The sequence below is a fragment of the Cervus elaphus genome, chromosome 11 (assembly GCF_910594005.1).
Source record: "Cervus elaphus chromosome 11, mCerEla1.1, whole genome shotgun sequence".
Lineage (NCBI taxonomy): Eukaryota > Metazoa > Chordata > Mammalia > Artiodactyla > Cervidae > Cervus > Cervus elaphus.
This window is the reverse complement of record NC_057825.1, coordinates 66,043,106-66,061,660: the sequence shown is the minus strand read 5'-3', so window position 1 is coordinate 66,061,660 and position 18,555 is coordinate 66,043,106. Positions and strand designations below refer to the sequence as shown.

The 18,555-nt window shown below is 36.3% G+C and overlaps 1 protein-coding gene across 2 annotated transcripts in view; it reads right to left on the bottom strand.

Moving 5' to 3' along the window:
- PNPT1 (polyribonucleotide nucleotidyltransferase 1) overlaps positions 1-17,490 on the bottom strand; it is a 43,141-nt gene extending 25,651 nt beyond the window's left edge. Inside the window, exons 1-11 of one of the 2 annotated variants that reach the window (XM_043917974.1) lie at positions 17,310-17,490; positions 12,899-12,959; positions 12,218-12,292; positions 11,418-11,523; positions 9,379-9,428; positions 8,328-8,391; positions 8,181-8,228; positions 5,768-5,881; positions 2,019-2,205; positions 933-984; positions 572-629 (exon numbers count right to left, since the gene is read on the bottom strand). In XM_043917974.1, coding sequence (XP_043773909.1) covers positions 572-629; positions 933-984; positions 2,019-2,205; positions 5,768-5,881; positions 8,181-8,228; positions 8,328-8,391; positions 9,379-9,428; positions 11,418-11,523; positions 12,218-12,292; positions 12,899-12,959; positions 17,310-17,470 — 976 coding nt within the window. In that variant the 5' untranslated portion in view covers positions 17,471-17,490. The remainder of the gene's footprint in view (positions 1-571; positions 630-932; positions 985-2,018; positions 2,206-5,767; positions 5,882-8,180; positions 8,229-8,327; positions 8,392-9,378; positions 9,429-11,417; positions 11,524-12,217; positions 12,293-12,898; positions 12,960-17,309) is intronic. The other variant, XM_043917975.1, reaches the window with a different exon arrangement.
- Between the last annotated feature and the right edge of the window lie 1,065 nt (positions 17,491-18,555).

The following is an 18,555-nucleotide window of genomic DNA, read 5'->3' as shown; positions in this document are numbered from 1 at the left end:
CTATTAGAAAAATTAACAAGAACTATATGTCATGTGTGGTACACATCAGTTTGTGTGACTGCTATTAAGCAATAAAATCCTTTTGTTTAATAATTTTTAGAGAGAAAGATTCTTTAAAATCTAAATTTTATAATTCCACATGTTAATAACATCAGTTGTTTACTGAATACCTGCTATGTGCCAGGCATAGATGTAAATGGTTTATTCATTCAATCCTCACAAACCATGTTAGTATTGCAATTTTATAAATTAAACAAGAATTTTAAAGAGTATCTTTTAGGTTTTCATAGGACAGGATACAAGGGTACCCATTTTGGAGTGTAAGAATTTGATTTAGAAAAGATTAGGAACACCTCATATTCAGCATTTATTGGTGCTCACTTTGGGTCAGGTGCAGTTCTTACCCATTCATAGAAGTCAGTTTAATAGTAACTTCGGGATGTATCATTATCACAAGTTTACTAAAGATAAAACTAAGGAGTAACAAGAATAACTGATCTCTTAACAACTGAAATTTTAAAATCTATTATTTCCTTTATTTTTTTAAAGTAAAAAAAAAAGTAAAATTTACCTTTTAGTTGTTCCTCTGTATCTAACCTAATCTTGTTAACAGCTTCATCTCTGGAAATCTAAAAGAAAGTTGAAGTTCAGTTGTTATATATGGCATTTGTATTAAACATTTCTATTTTTTAAATTACTACACAATTAACACATTGTAATAGTAATCAGATTTCCCTAATGGTAATAGTCTTTAAAAGATCGCAACTGGTTATTGATTTGTACAAAATATTCCCTGTTTAATTCATGTATTCATGTATTCACATACTCCCCTTGTCATAAAAATATGACAAATATTCATAAACAAAATTGTGTGAGCTATGACAAAAAAGAATTCCAGAACAATTATATAAACAAAATTCAGGTATACCTACTTTATCATGTTCATGATCTGTAAAAACTGCGTAGAGTTTTTCCATGGCGAGTCTATTTTAAGCAAAAAGTAAAGGTCAGCATAATATGTAGAAACATTAGGTAGTGTTTATTATAAACAAGACTGAAATATTTAACAGGATAAAATACTTAACATTTCATAATTAAAAATATGTATTTATTGCTCTCTAACACTGTTAATCTGTTTACTATTTATGATGAAGTGAAAGTCACTCAGTTGTGTCCGACTCTGCAACTCCATGGACTATACAGTCCATGGAATTCTCCAGGCCAGAATACTAGAGTGGGTAGCTGTTCCCTTCTCCAGGGGATCTTCCCAACCCAGGGATTGAACCCAGGTCTCCTGCATTGCAGGCTGATTCTTTACCAGCTGAGTCACAAGAGAAGGAGAACACAAATTTCTTTCTCCTCACATATTAGGGGAATCACTCACACATACCTTCCCTTAACTGTTCAATTAATTTCATCTTAGATTTTTCTCTCTTTGCTCACTGTCATGGAACCAGCTGCCTTTTATTTTTTCTATGCATTTTGGCTGTTATTGCAGGTAATCCTTTGATTGGGTAGTGTTAAAACTCTAATCTCTAAGTAATGGCTGTGAGACTCATACTAAGGGAAATATTAACTTTTTTAGTTTATTTCAAATGAAATAATTCTCTGGTCATTCATTCAAAATTTATTGAGTACTTTATGTACAGGCACTATTACAAGGACTGGGCATATAGTGGTGGTTGTATTTCTTTTTGAGAACCTCAACAGTTTCCTTAGATATTCAAATATCTTATGCTTTATACTCTTTTTCCTTGACAGAGAGAGAGGAGAATTATCTTAATTTAGACGAGGATACTCACTCTCCCCTTTCCTTTGAGATTTAAACTTAGGTCCTTGAAGAGATGTAGGTTTATCCTTTTAAAAGCATTAGACTGCTATTTATGGCAATGACTCTTAAAATAGAAAGCTGGTATTTAGGAAGTAATGCATGGACAGTGCTTCCATGAGACGTTATTTCTGAGAGGAAATTAAATCTGGTGATACTTTCATATTTTCTTTTGTACAGATGTTCTTACTTATGAGCGTGTCTGACAATCTCTGGCGAAGGGACAAATAACTTCTGAGGTGTCCTCTTGATAACACCATTTTCTTTTACCAACTGCTGGATGCCCTGAATTATTTGTTGTGTATGTTTTACTCCCACTTTGATAGCATGGCAAAAGTCCTGCTGTAAAATATTCTCTGCAGAGGCTTCCAACATGACTAAAAAGAAAAAAAAAAAAAAAAAAAAAAAAAGACTGCCATTGAACCTTTTACCAATTTTCAAATGTTTCAAATCTGAATTTTCAAATTTCAATTTTACCATTTTCAAAGACCATAACATGACAAATACTACAGATCAACGTTCTACCTTTTTGATTTCCTTCCTAAGAATTAACACAATTCCAAAGTATAGACAGTAGTAAATGAATAAAGAAACCTTGATATTTGAAGTTAAGTATATACTCTTCATAAATTTACTGAAGAATTTCTCATTAAAAAAATGAAACAGAAGATGAAGTATGCAATTTTTTGTAACAGCTCTATAAGATATAATTCAAATATAAAATTCCATTCTTTAACATATACAATTGCATCTATTTTTAAAATGTATTTAAATTGAAAATTTAAAATATCAGCACAGTAGATGTCCAATAACGTTTCCTGTTTAACAATTATTTGATGTGACCTCTCACTTAATTTGGTCCTTGTCACATTTTCTAATTCTTGCTTGGGTCGGGAAATCTTTGCAGTGATACTGTTTCAAGTTAGCCAACTAGAGGACCCAAGCTACTACCATAAAATGGTTGTTTTTAGTTTTGTAAAGTATAATTCCTGTGGAAAGCAGGGAAGCTCCAAAGTAAGGCTTCTAGCATTTTAGCTCTGGTTTCTATAAGGCTGAATAGACTCTTGCCAACCTGTGTGCCATTTCTGGCATCTCTCAACTTGTCCAAAGTCTAAGATCATGTCATGCATAGCTACCATCAAACTAGTGTGTTTAACCACATCATGTTGTCATTAAGATTTATTATGGCTAAAAAGTCATAATGAATTACTTCTAAAAAGTCACTTCTAAGACTTCTAAGCATAATAAAGAATGGAAAAAAAAATCTTATATGCTTTATATGTTGGAATTCCATCAGTCAGCTGAAGCAGATCTGTGAAACTAACTGAAGATCTAACATTTGTGTCACTGCTGTCTTGGAAAGACAGGAGAAAGATGGCAGGGCTGAAAAGTACTGGGGGAAAAATAGCTGGAAATTTCCAAAATTTGGCGGAAACATAAACCTGCATATTCAAGAAGCTGAATAAATCCTACATAAGATAACCCAAAGAAAGACAAATCATAATTAAACTTCTGATAACCAAAGACAAAGGAAAAAAATCTTGAAACCAGCTAGAGAAAAATGACACCATACCCATATGGGAAAAGCAATTCAAACAATAGCAGATTTATCATCAGAAACCATGGAGGCCAGAAGAAGAGGCATAATATCTTTCAGGTGCTGAAAGAGAAGAACTGTCAACCCAGAATCCTATTCCCAGTGAAAATATTTAAGAGTGAAGGAGAAATCAAAATTCTTAGATGTAGGAGAACGAAGAAAATGTGTCACCCTGAAATGGCTAAAGGAAGGTCTCTAAACAGAAAGAAAACAATGAAGGAAGAAACCATGTTAGGAACATATTAAGCAGAAATATGGGTAAATACAACACACTGGAATACTTGTCTGGAATTTTCTAAACTGTTGGATGGTCGAAGCAAAAATTCTAACACTTCTCTGTTGTGGTTCTAAATGTAGAGAAATATTAAACAAATATACATGGGGCAGAATGAAGGGAGGTTAGGTTTCAATTGTTCACTTTAGGCACAAAGAAGCTTCCTCTGATACCATGATATGGAGATGGTTATATCCTTTGTCTTATCTGTGTTCCCATGACATCTCCTTTCCCTTTCACAGAACTGGAGATTTAAAAACATGCATTTAATGTATGTAAACTGTACCTCAGTAAATTAAATTAAAAAAGAGCATAGGAACAGGTCAGAACAACAGCTGGAAGGCTGCCTATTGGGTTTCTGTGGCATTCTGCAGATACAGTAAAGATCCTCAGTTCATTCCTCTAGTATCTCTTTAAAATTAAAGTGGTTCAGACATAAAGGCAGATAAAGGTATATGACCATTTAGGAGATTGTTTATTTTGCATCTTAACAGTAATATTAACCATTTGCTTACTAGGTTCTAGGTACTATGTTGGGTACTCTACAAACCTTGACTCTGATCTTCATAATGGCCCTATAAAGTAGCCAAATCAATTTACTAATTGATAAATCAGTAATTTTTTTTTTTTTTTTTTTACTAATTTTGCTGAAAGTTACTAACTTTCAGCAGAAAAATTTCAGATATAGACCAAGTGAACTTCAAATAGCAAACCAACACTCTACTCAGGGCCCTTTTTGAGATGCTCAAATATAATGTAGGGGTCATTCATTATTCACAGCCTCCCAAAATCTTTAGAATCTTCTCTATATTGTGATAGTTATCCACCTTCACCTTTAAAAGGGAGGGTGACTTACTTAGTGGGCACATATCTTTTTACTATTCTTCCTGGTCCCTTGCCCCCGCCTCTTTTTTCCCCTCCTGCCTGTAAGTAAGATAAGTTGGCCAGAGTTCTGTTAGCCAGAGCTCTGGAATCCCATGGTCAGAGAAGCCTGACAGGCTACAGTCCATGGGGTTGCAAGATTTGTACACGACTTGGCGATTACACCACCACTGGTAGCTAGTACGTAAGCATGAAGATGTGGGCAACACCCTGAGGACAGCAGAGTAGAAAGCTATAAAACAATCTAGATTTCTTAAGACATTAGGGATGCTGCTATAACTGTCCTGGACTCATTATCTCTGAATTTTTGTTACTTTAGAGAAAATAAGTTCTTATCTTGTTTAAGCCTTGTTATTTAGCTTAACCACACAATTCCTAACCAACATGTAGATAATACACAATTCCTCTTTCATGTATTTTGTCTATCATCTAGTTCTAAGTCATCATGAACATTCCAAAAGCAGCAGCTGGAAATGAGGTATTTCACATGTTAACTGAACAAAAAAGCACTAAAAGTTTAATAAGTTTACATTTCATCAAAATGTTCCTACATCAGAAGATTCTGTGTCAAAAAGTTCCAGACAACAAATATCAGGTAGCAGGATAAACTAAGAGACCTTAATTTATTTGTCCAAGATTGCATCGTTAACTATGGCAGATGCTGGGTTTCAAACCCAAGTCATTTTGACTGTTAAAGGCTATTCCCCTTCAACAGAACCAGCCTCTGATTTTTGTTCATGTTGATTATGGCATTTTAGTTGGAAGGAGTAAAGGTGACCCATTGTCCAGTGCATATCTTTATCCCTAGTTTCCTATAAGGAAATATGATACTCTTTCTCAGAGGACAACAAACAGGCTTAGAATGACTACATTAGCTAAATTAAAGTATTTAAACTAATAAAACAATTTATTTACTACCAGATTTAAAACTTCAAATTTTAGACTAGCTTATCAGTCTAAAAATAATTACTAAAATTATCTTAATAAAAACTTTTGTATTTCAATTAGTTATGTAACATTCTATAATTCTAGGTATTGTTTGACATAAGCAAGAGCACTACCAAAATGGGGCAGCAATAAAACAAAACAAAAATGTTTATGGACAATTAATGAAACACACATACATTTTTAGAAGCCAAAGCCTATACATAAAATCCAGAACAAATCTACCACATAAACTACTTACCAATCTGACTTTTAGGTGCTCCAGTAACCACTAAATTTAAAGTACTGTTTGCCATTTCTTTTCGTGTTGGGTTAACTACACATTCTCCATCAATCATTCCTATTCGTACTGCCCCTAAAATATATTAAAATATTGGCAACTGTTTAATAAAAACTCAGTTTTCAAGACATTCCAGTAATGGCTTCAATCCCTATCTTCAATAGTGACCACAATAAAATCCGTATTTCTATCGTGGTATTTAAGGACCATTGATTATACTACCTCACCCTATCTTCTGGCCTCACTGGGAGACTCAAGTTCAGCATTCATCTCTGTGATTATGCTCGTAATCTTTTCCTAGTCTTGACTGTATTTTCTCTTAAGACAAGTGCTTACCTTCTGATCCTACTAAGGTACAGCATAAATGTCAGTGACTCTTGAGAAACCCTCTCTGACACCCAACCACACAAATACAAACCTGCCTTCTCTATCATTTTCTTAACACTCTGAAGATACTTTTATAGTATTGTTTATATTGTTTCACTCATGCTGAAACCAAGAACTGTCTCATTCATCTCTGTACTGCTAATACCTAGTCTGCCTTAGTTCTTTCATTCAGTTCAGTTTAGTTCAGTCGCTCAGTCATGTCCGACTCTCTGCGACCCCATGAACTGCAGCACACCAGGCCTCCCTGTCCATCACAAACTCCTGGAGTCAACCCAAACCCATGTCCATCGAGTCGGTGATGCCATCCAACCATCTCATCCTCTGTCGTCCCCTTCTCCTCCTGCCTTCAATCTTTCCCAGTATCAGGGTCTTTTCCAGTGAGTCAGCTCTTCACATCAGGTGGCCAAAGTACTGGAGTTTCAGCTTCAACATCAGTCCTTCCAATGAACACCCAGGACTGATCTCCTTTACGATAGACTGGTTGGATCTCCTTGCAGTCCAAGGGACTTTCAACAGTCTTCTCCAACACCATAGTTCAAAGGCATGAATTCTTCTGCGCTCAGCTTTCTTTATAGTCCAAATCTCACATCCATACATGACCACTGGAAAAACCATAGCCTTGACTAGATGGACCTTTGTTGGCAAAGTAATGTCTCTGCTTTTTAATATGCTGTCTAGGTTGGTCATAACTTTCCTTCCAAGGAGTAAGTGTCTTTTAATTTCATGGCTGCAATCACCATCTGCAGTGATTCTGGAGCACAAGAAAATAAAAAGTCAGCCACTGTTTCCCCATCTATTTGCCATGAAGTGATGGGACCAGATGCCATGATCTTAGTTTTCTGAATGTTGAGCTTTAAGCCAGCTCTTTCACTCTCCTCTTTCACTTTCATCAAGAGGCTCTTTAGTTCTTCTTCACTTTCTGCCATAAGGGTGGTATCATCTGTATATCTGAGGTTACTGATATTTCTCCCAGCAATCTTGATTCCAGCTTGTGCTTCCGCCAGCCCAGCGTTTCTCATGATGTACTCTGCATATAAGTTAAATAAGCAGGGTGACAATATACAGCCTTGACGTACTCCTTTTCCTATTTGGAACCAGTCTGTTCCATGTCCAGTTCTAAGTGTTGCTTCCTGACCTACATACAGGTTTCTCAAGAGGCAGGTCACGTGGTCCCATCTCTTTCAGAATTTTCCACAGTTTATTGTGATCCACACAGTCAAAGGCTTTGGCATAGTCAATAAAGCAGAAATAGATGTTTTTCTGGAACTCTCTTTTTTGATGATCCAGTGGATGTTGGCAATATGATCTCTGGTTCCTCTGCCTTTTCTAAAACCAGCTTGAACATCTGGAAGTTCACAGTTCACGTATTGCTGAAGCCTGGCTTGGAGAATTTTAAGCATTACTTTGCTAGCGTGTGAGATGAATGCAATTGTATGGTAGTTTGAGCATTCTTTGACATTGCCTTTTATTGGGATTGGAATGAGAACTGTTCTTCATTGCTAAGTCCAGTATAGGGCATTTAGGACACTCACTAATTATTTATCTGAGAAATCATTTGTATATTGCATGAATACAACTTACATGAGCTGTAAGTTACAAACAATTTTATATCTCAATAGTATCTTGAAAGAGTGTGTACACCCTGACAATTTCTCAGTCCAAAAATAGAGAACTTCTTCAAACAGAAGGGGCAACTAAGAAGTCACAGTATCTGAGAACATAAAATAATCTCTAACACAAAACATATTGCTATAAGAAACAAAACCCAAAGCAAAGATTAAAGTGTCTTAAAGATCTGAAAGGACTCTTCTTAGAATGTCATCTAATCAGATTCCCCAAGAAATAGTAAATCAAAGCTAATAAATCTTATGCCCTTGCTATAGCATGCTCACTCCTATTTTCTGAAAGAAATATGTTTCTTCAATGATCTTAGCCAAAAAGGTGAGAAGTGATAGAAAAAATGTTTTATTTTCAAATCCTAACTTACCAATAGGTCCATTCCAAGGAATATCTGATAATGAGAGGGCTACAGAAGCTTTAAAAAAGAAAGAAGATAAGAGCTGAAATAAAAATATTTCATTGCTTAAAAAATAAAATCAACAGTAATAATTTTAATATTTATTTTTATACTTACCACCATTAATTGCTAGGACATCAGGTTCATTAACACCATCTACTGCCAACAGATTACAAAGGATCTGGTGCAAGGGAAAAAATGCAAAGCACTTTAAAAAAAATCTACTTGATTTGGGAGGATTATCATTTGGAATAACATCTTGGCCTAAAATATAGGAAAACTTTATGATATGGTTCAAAGCAAAAGCTTTGAAGTCAAACCCCTTACCTCTGGCTATCATTTAACTACATGCTTGACCATAGAAAAAAATTACTTAAATTAAGCCTCAAAAGTTTCCTCATCTTTAAAAGGGAAAAATAATGTTATCTTCCTAAAAAGTTCTTAGGAAAATTATAGGAAATACTGTGTGTAAATTATTTATAGTACTGAGCAGTTAATGTTAGCTAGCTATGTTAGTAAATGTTACATAAAAATATTGTTGTCTCAGGTTTGTTAAGCATAAACAAATTACATTGTAATAATATGCTTATGTCAGGCACTTAGGAAAATAACTTCTCGAGGCAGTGACATTCTGACAAAGAATATTTGCAAGGCAAATTTATTTTTTTCAAACACATAAAATAGTTAATTAAAGTATATATATGGGTCATTGTTACAAAAGAAGGTAATATTCAGAAAGTAACAAAATATAACAAAGCAGATGTTTAGAGAACCCAGTGATAAAAAATAGGTAATAAAGACTATGTTGACAGTCCTTGTCTATTACTAATATGACCTTCGAGGTCCAGTCTGAACTGTCCCCACTCACCTCAATTACTCTAACCTTTTTCAAATTTACCACTTTCTTTCCTGCCCAAGGATTTTCTGCCTCCTGTTCCATCTTCCTCTACTCCCACATTGGTTAATTCCTACTCATAATTCAGGTATCAGCTCATATTGATACCAAATAAATGTTAGATTTTAAAAATTAATGTAAACTGTAGCAGCATCACCAAAAATTCTTATTTTATACTGTTTATGTTTGGCCTAGGAAGTATTAAATAGAGATTACATCATTTTTTTTTTTTTTTACTGACCTGGAAACAAATAAACCTAAGACAGAACATACCTGTGTATCATAAAAGTAGCCAGCTGGAAAGAGAGGTCTAATTGAACGATCTGCCAAAAGAAAAGAAAAAAGAGATTAGTTACTAACAGAAGTTGCTTCACAATTCAAAACTTTCCCCCATGGGAGGGATTGGGGGTAGGAGGAGAAGGGGACGACAGAGGATGAGATGGCTGGATGGCATCACCGACTCCATGAATATGAGTTTGAGTAAACTCCGGGAGTTGGTGATGGACAGGGAGGCCTGGCGTGCTGCGATTCATGGGGTCGCAAAGAGTCGGACACGACTGAGCGACTGAACTGAACTGAAGAGATGTTCTAGAAGGAAAGCTTTTTCATCTCCTCTTGTCTAGATACTATTCTTCTATTACAACTTTGTTACCAGTAGTATCACACTGCTGCTGCTGCTAAGTCATGTAAGTCGTGTCCGAGTCTGTGCCACCCCATAGATGGCAGCCCACCAGGCTCCTGTCCCTGGGATTCTTCAGGCAAGAACACTGGAGTGGGGTGCCACTGCCTTCTCCAGTGCATGAAAGTGAAAAGTGAAAGTGAAGTTGCTCAGTCGTGTCCACTCTTAGCGACCCCATGGACTGCAGCCCACCAGGCTCCTCCGTCCATGGGATTTTCCAGGCAAGAGTACTGGAGTGGGGTGCCATCATACTGCTAGTACACAACAATTGCAAGTTTAAGTTTCCTGAGTATTTTAATGTGAAAACAGACTCACAGGCCATTTCCTCACTATATTTTCTCCCACTTATCTCAACATTGATATGAGAGATGTACAGTTATGTAAATTTTGTTTCCCTGATGATTACCAAAGTTTCTACACTAAAACCCTAAAAGGAAAAAGGAGGTAGTATAGTTGAAGGATGAGTATTCTATAACAAATGTACAGAACACAGTTCATGTATCCAGTGCAGAATTTAAGTATTTTCCAACCATCATTTTACCAGTCTAGCGGCTCCACCTCCATTCTACCTTTAAAATCCTTAAACTAAACTTTACTTATCATCAATTTTTAATTCCTCTATTACCACATTCTCCCCCCTGAGAATTCATTCTAAGCCTCAAAGATTGAACAGCAGCTAAATTCATTAGGTATGATTTTGAATCCCCTCAAATAAATGTAGACATATTGCCATCTTAGCCACAAATTTCACATTGAGGAGAGAAATCATCACAAATATGCCACTTCTTAAAATGAAAATAAAATAAAAATCACGACTTTTTATTAAAAAAAAAAAACAAAACAAAAAAACAAACCAAGCTAAAAAATAATGTAACTAACCATTTAATAAAACAAAACAATAACAGCAAAAACAAAACCCCTGGACTAATGTACTCACAGGGACACAGATAAATATTAATATGCACCAGGTCCTAAAGATGAAAAACCAGGACAGGAGCACCCAAGTGTAAAATTAGGGAGCAACGTTTCATCCTGGTTCCACAGACACCAAAATTCATTGCTTAATTGTTATTTATTTATTTAAGCAGAGGAAAGAGGCTTAAGACCAACAGCACACCAAAATAAAACACTTCCTTGGAATTCTGTGTCTGACGAGTGCATATAAACATACATAAAGTAGGAATTTTGGTTAGAAGAACTGTAAACTACAAATGCTCCCACGATATTTAAGGATATCAAAGATCTGAAAAATCATAAACATTTTTCAGTAGTTGATGACTATAATACTTTTAGGAATTACTATGCTGAACATACAAATGAAAAATCCTTAGGACAGGTTCAACAGAGTAGAGATGTGGGGCCCAGAATTTATATGATTAATAGAGATTCATTCATTTGGTCAACAAATATTTGCTGAATGCCTGTTTTGTGCCAGGTAGTATGCTAGGTATAGGGGATTCAGTATTAAACAAAAAGTTTTTTCTCATGAAGCCCATATTTGAATCAGGGGATACAGAAAGTAAATAATCTTAGGTGGTGTTAATGTAATGAAGAAAATTTAAGAGCTATTATAGAACATAGATGAAAGAGAAGAGATACTAACACAGGTATATCAGAGACCTTAATATCTTACCTATTACTCGACTTGTAAGAATTTCTTTATCAGAAGATCCAATCTCTCTTCTGAGATAGTTTGTGGGAATTCTACCTGCTGCAGCAGCCTTCTGTCTATAGTCAACCTGAAGGAGTGATGAAAAAAAATGCTGTTCATTTGACTGCTTTTTGTAGTAGCAAATTTTCCCCAAGAAATTACTGTGGAGATACAATTGTCCTGAGGTTGCCAACAACATATTCCAGACTAAGAGTGAATATTTTGCTTACTTTTAGCGTTTTGTATCTCTTAGAGAAAGGAGAGTGACAGAAATAGTCAGTAAACTGATTTTTTAAAAAGCCTTCCACTACCCAGTTAGATGACTGTGTAGACTCAATACTTCCCACAGTAGCTTATCCTGGTCAAGTTCAACACTGCCTTTTTTTTGTGTTAACTCTTAGATATAACTGCATTCCCCTTATCATAATAAAAGAAGCCATAAAGTACTATTTTCACCAAAAATATACTTGTAGACTCATACAAAGGGAAATCTATGAAAACAATGAATTCATTGCTTACTAAATATCAAAGTACTTATGCACTTCCACTGTTTCTGTCAACTTGATAAACCTGGATCTTTAAAAAAGTATGATAACCACTGATATAAGAACTGGTTATGAAGCAATCAATTTAAATTCTTTTAATGACTCAATATCACACAATAAAGGAAAATCCTCTATTGTGCAAAGTTTACAATTTGTACTCACTAGACATTGGACAAAAATATTACAAATTCTATATTTATTCTATATTACAGTTCAGAAAAATCAGCAAATACTTACCACCAAAGGCATGAATTGGGAAGGTGAAGGTTTTGTTTTACTGACTGCTGTGACCATCACTGCAGTGTCACCTGACTTAAACATAAACAACAACACTGGTAAATTCCTTTAAAATTAGATATTAACATATAAGCAGTTATTCATATAAGACTGAATCCTCCCTTAGTTAAACCCAAGGAAAGAGAATTGTTATTCTGTGACACTATGACTATGAAAATAATTACTCACAAGCAGTCCAATCTTAATCCCTTCTGCACAACCATGATCTATATTAGAATAGTCACTAAGTTTTTCAAAAGTAACACAACTAAAAGTGAAAAGGCTCACTCATAGCTTAGTCACATCCAATCATATTTTCTACTTCTTATTAGGAAATTTAGGCTATAAATAAAGAAAAAACTACTATTGAAGAAACCAGTAAAATTACTTTCTCTAGAAAAGCATTACAGAATTTATTAACAGAATGAAATAGAACCCCAAGTTTGGAAGAGACCTTAAAGGTCATTTAGTACACCTAGTCCTCTGACTCCCCTGTTGTCTGGAATGATTTTGACACTAGAAATGGTCTGAATTAATTTCCAGTACCAGAATTCTAAGAAGTTACATGATGTTATAAAGATACTCAGTACCAGTCTCCATAACCATTTTTAGGATGAAAATTTAACAATTTGGACTTTTTACCTGTACCACAGCAGAGCCATCTGCAAATCTGGCCAGTTTTCCAGAGGATATTTCTAATTTTCTGTTCAAAATAAGAATTCAATACAAAAGGACTTAGGTCATTAGTACAATTCCTAACTTAGAATAAATCAAAGATTCTAAAGAACTAAAGGTCCCTTTGGCCCCTAACTAGCAAAAAACAAATAAATAAACAAAATAGGGACAGAGCTCACTATCATTACCAAAGATTGAAGAGGAGTTTAAGATCTCCTTGAGGAAAAATACAGAAACCAAGGCACAGGAGTAATCTGAATGACAGAGTATTTCTGAAGAGAAGAAGCTCCTTTCTAAAGGTTAATTTCCCATTTATCACATCTTTTGTCTCTTGTCTTACCACCCTTGCCTTGTTGACTAAAGTAGCCTTTTAACACACAAACTTTATCATTTCTCTCCTTAATTCCTTTAAAATCTCCCTCATTGCCTTTAAAATATAAACTCCAAAATTGCCAACATACACTTTCATGTTCTACAACAGTGCCAAGATAAGTCAGTAGGGGAAAGAAACAGTCTTTTCAACCAATGGTGCTGGGACAATTGGATATCCACATGCAAAAAAATTAATACAAGTTGGACCCTTTCCTCATATAAATAAAAATTAACTCAAAATGGATTATTGATATAAATGTAAAAATTAAAACTATAACACTCTAAGAAAAAAACACAGGAGTAAATCTTCATAAACCTGGGTTAGACAACATCTTGCTATAGATGACATCAAAAGCACGGATAACAAAAGAAAAAAAAACATAAATCTGACTTTATCAAAATTAAAAACTTTCATGCTACAAAGGATATCATCAACAAAGTGAAAGAAAACCTACAGAATAGCAGAAAGTATTTGGAAATCATATACCTGATAAGGGACTCGTATCTAGAATATGTAAAGGACTCTTACAACCCAAAAATAACAAGAAACCCAATTTTATAAACCGGCAAAGGATTTCAATCAATGTCTCTTCAAGGAAGATCAACAGTACTGCATGAAAATATGCTCAACATCATTAGCCGCTAGGGAAATGCAAATCGAAAACACAATGAGATACTATTCACATCTGCTAGGATGGTTAAGATGGGTATGTGTTGATGGTGTGTGTGGAGAAATTGGCAGTCTCATACACTGCTGACTGAAATGTAAAATGGTGCACCTGCTTTGGGAAATGATCTGGCAATTCCTCAAAAGGTAAAACACAGAAGTACCCCAGATGTTCTCAAACACAGGCCTGGATTAATAGTCAAATACCAAATCCTCCCACTTCTTTGTTCTTTCTGTTGATCTACACAGTGTCTCCTTTAGGGGTCCCAGACCACCTACCAGATAGCTTTGCCTTCGTGACTGACCTAATTTAAACTTTTCTCCCCCTAGGTGATTACTTTCCATTATGTCTCATGATCTCAGCTGGTGTCTAACTGATACATGTAATTATTTCCTGTAAATGCACTTTTAGTTGTTTTTGATGCAAATATGTTAATAGTTTTGTATTTCATGGTGATTTTACCTCATCAATTTACTTGCCAATATTTTAATTTTAATGTATAAAATACCTCCAAATATATATAAAAGATTGTTAACAAATCAGTGGCTTCTGGAATTGGAACTGGGTGGCTATGGAACTGTATGAGATTTTTGAGCTTTTTAAATATTGAACAATGTGAGTGAATACCTAATCAAAATATACTTTTGAAAAAAATAATAAAAAGGATAAGATGAGCAGGGAGGTCCTATTGGTGGGCAAAAGAGTGGGAGGAGATAGCTTAGGAAGAGAGAAGGGAAAAGAGGAGCTATCTGCCACAGGAAGTAGAACTCCAGGGAGAGAGAGATGCAAGTATTTTTGGAAACACTTGCAAAATGGTATGGAATGTAACCACCTTCCTCCAAGAAAAATTCAGTAGTTCAAAACTCATGCTACCCTACCCCTACTCCCGCAAAAATAAAACAAATACCCAGTTTTATGATTTGGCCTTGCGTTTGCTGCAAACTCATATTTCACTTTTCACTCCATCCACAGTGAGTTATTTGTAGCTAGTCAATACACTCTCTCACTTCTCTGCAATTGCACTGGCCATTTTCTCTGCTACTTTCTCCTTGCTCATTCCTTTTTGCATTTCAGGATTCACCTTCAACATCAAGCTTTACAGTGGGATAAACACCCCTTTGTGCTCCTTCAGCACCCTATTCATACCTTTCCCACACTGATTTTCTCAGCACTGAATCTGTGTTCTTCCTCATCAGACTATTTCTAGTTGCCTTGGAACTCAATATAGTAAATGCTCAATAACTTGCTGAAATGAAAATTACTACAAAGTTTATTGTGAGTAGTAAAGACATTTACCACAATAGTATACAACCTTCTAGAACATTGTAAAGAATACACATAACAAGTATCAAGTTGATGGTACAAATCAGTCACCCAAAAAGTTTGTTGCAAACTTATGACAAAGAAAATAATTTACCCAGCAGGTATGATATTTATGAATCTCACTGCTACAACACATGACACAGGTTTAAAAAGAGGTTACAAAAAAAAAAAAAAAAAAAAAATCCCAGTTGACTAATAAATGAGATTCAAAGTAGATTATGAAAAATTTGGAGGGCAAACCTAACCTTGTTGTTTTGAGTCCCTAGTGCTTAACAAACAGTAGATGTCTGTGTAATGAAATGTTCTGGGGCATTTCTTCAGAGAAGAATAAATTTTCAGTCCTTGAAGAATGGAAGAGATATCTTTTCCCTCAAAAATCAGAATCAAAGAATGCAAGACGTGGAAAGAAAGACCTTAGAGATCATCTAGTCTAGCAGTCAACAAACTACAACTCTTCTTTTTATAGTCTTTAACCTAACAACTTTTTTTTTCTTTTTACATTTTTAGAGGGTATGTAAATGCATATGATTATGTGACTGACACGCAGTAGGCAAAACCGAAACACCCACCTTTATGATTTGGTCTAAAATATTTACTCTCTGACCCATTACAGAAAAAGTTTGCTGACTCTTGATCTAGTAACAGTCTCCTCATTCAGGGGAGTGGAAGGAGTGGTGACAACTTGTTCAAAGATCATTCAGTAAGTCAGGGAGGAAGTGCTGGATTCAAAGCCAGATTTTCTGACTTTTGTATGAACTAGGGTCAACGTTTTATAAAAAATACATGTGAAAAGTATATATAAAGTATTAGCAGTTTCATTTATTCTAAAAACGAATCCCATACTAGTTTTTTTTTTAATTTATTTTTATTAGTTGGAGGCTAATTACTTTACAATTATTGTCGTGGTTTTTGCCATACACTGACATGAATCAGCCATGGATTTACATGTGTTCCCCATCCTGAACCTCCCCTCCCACCTCCGTCCCCATCCCATCCCTCTGGGTCATCCCAGTGTACCAGCCCTGAGCACTTGTCTCATGCATCCAACTTGGACTGGCGATCTGTTTCACACTTGATAATATATATGTTTCAATGCTATTCTCTCAGATCATCCCACCCTCGATAACCCTATATGCAAGACAGAAACACAGATGTATAGAACAGACTTTTGGACTCCATACTAGTTTTATAAAAGTGATTTAAGACATGAATTCTGGCAAACAGACCCCAAGAGAAAGTATCAATTTGAAACACAAGTTCAAAATCCACCTAGTCTCATAGGAGTAGCTTTGACTGACCCTGATAAAGTTACCTAAACTTCTCTGAGCCCCTGTTGCTTTAACTATAAAATGAGAGTAATAGTACATTTACTACAGGCTTCCCAGGTGGCTAAGACCGTAAAGAATTTGCCTGCAATTCAGGTGACCTGGGTTCCATCCCTGGGTTAGGAAGATCCCTTGCAGAAGGGAATGGCAATCCACTCCAGTAATTTGCCTGGAGAATTCCATGGACAGAAGAGCCTGGCTGGGGTCGCAAAGAGTCGGACAGGACTTAGTGACTAACACTTCCACAGGCTTTAACAGAGTATCATATAACCAGTATCAAGAAACTGACTTTGTCCTTCCCCTCCTACCCAGAGTCATACGGGCCGAGCTTTATATGCAATAAACTGGACTGAAGGACGTAAGCATCAATTGTTAACGGGTTATCTTTTCATTTCATAGCCGAGGAATCACCAAAAGTAAAGAGAACGGAAATCAGGTGGGCAGACTCAGCTGGGGAAAAGAAGCTCGGAACAGGGAGGGAGCGAGGAAGAAGCAGCAAAGGACACTGAGACAGTAAGAGAAGTAGGGGGATGGGGGTGGGGGTGCCAAGAAACAGATTCCAAACACGGAAAGGGCAATTTGTAACTTAGATTTAGGGTAAAGAGACCTGGGTTGCGGATTCGTACTCTAGAAAGTGAATGTACTCAGACCCGCCTTGTGAAAGAACAGAGAACACACACGGTTCCTTACCTGCTGCCTAAATCCACGGCCACGGATCGCTGTCCGGTGCCACCCCATAGTGCTCGCACCTGTAACTGGGTGAGTGTCCTATCCCGCCCTGGCAGACGGAGGGGACCATCGCCCAGAGGCCGCAGCCGGAGGCACGAGCAGCAGTGCCTGCAGGCCGCCATGACACCTGGCACGCGATCAGCCCGGGCCGCGCCCTGATTGGCTTACTCAGCAGATAGTGGGGCGGAGCCTGATGCAGTTTCGTTTCCGCGGTACCGGGGGGAACGCCGGGGAAGCGGATACCTGGCTGCTTTCTACGAAGCGTAGAGAGGGTCAAAACTATCTGAACGCAATTGAGCCAACTCGTCCTTTATGTATTAGCCAATCAACAACAATTGGAAAAAATAATGTGAGTTTTTGGGTTTGTTTTTCGTTTTTCTATCGTAGTTTAAAAGAGAATCTAAAATAGCACAAGTATTTAAAGGAGTACTGCAGTAATAGAAATAATCAGAAAACACATTGTTGTTATCTGGCTTCTGTCAGCTGAGAATTAGGAGAATTTGCGTAGTGGGCCATGGAAAGAGACCTTTCTCTCTTCCATCCTCCCCCCTGGCTTTTATTTTATAAATTTCAAGCAACAAATATATTACTACTTTACCAAGGGAGTACCAAGGGCCACCATAGGAGCCCAATTTATTTCTAGTAAGTTAATTTCACCTCTGGTTGACCTATGTTATCATTTTATATATCATTATGATCATTTGGGGTTCATTTCCGTTTTAGTATTTAGCAGTTAATTTCTCTTCCTATTTTGGTCGAGTGTTCAGTTCAGTTCAGTCGCTCAGTCGTGTCCGTCTCTTTGCCACCCTATGAATCGCAGCACGCCAGGCCTCCCTGTCCATCACCAACTCCCGGAGTTTACTCAGACTCTTGTTCATGGAGTCGGTGATGCCAGCTAACCATCTCATCCTCTGTTGTCCCCTTCTCCAGCCCCCAGTCCCTCCCAGCATCAGGGTCTTTTCCAATGAGTCAACTCTTCGCATGAGGTGGCCAAAGTATTGGAGTTTCAGCTTCAGCATCAGTCCTTCCAATGAACACCCAAGGTTGATCTCATTTAGGATGGACGTGAAGAGTTAATACTTTCTAAACCAAGTCTTAAATGCAAAAACCTTGCCACTATCTTTTAAAAGTTTTGGAAAATGAAAAAAAAAAAAGTTTTTGGAATTTGATTTGATAAATTTCTAGGGGGTGGATTAATTTCTCCCAT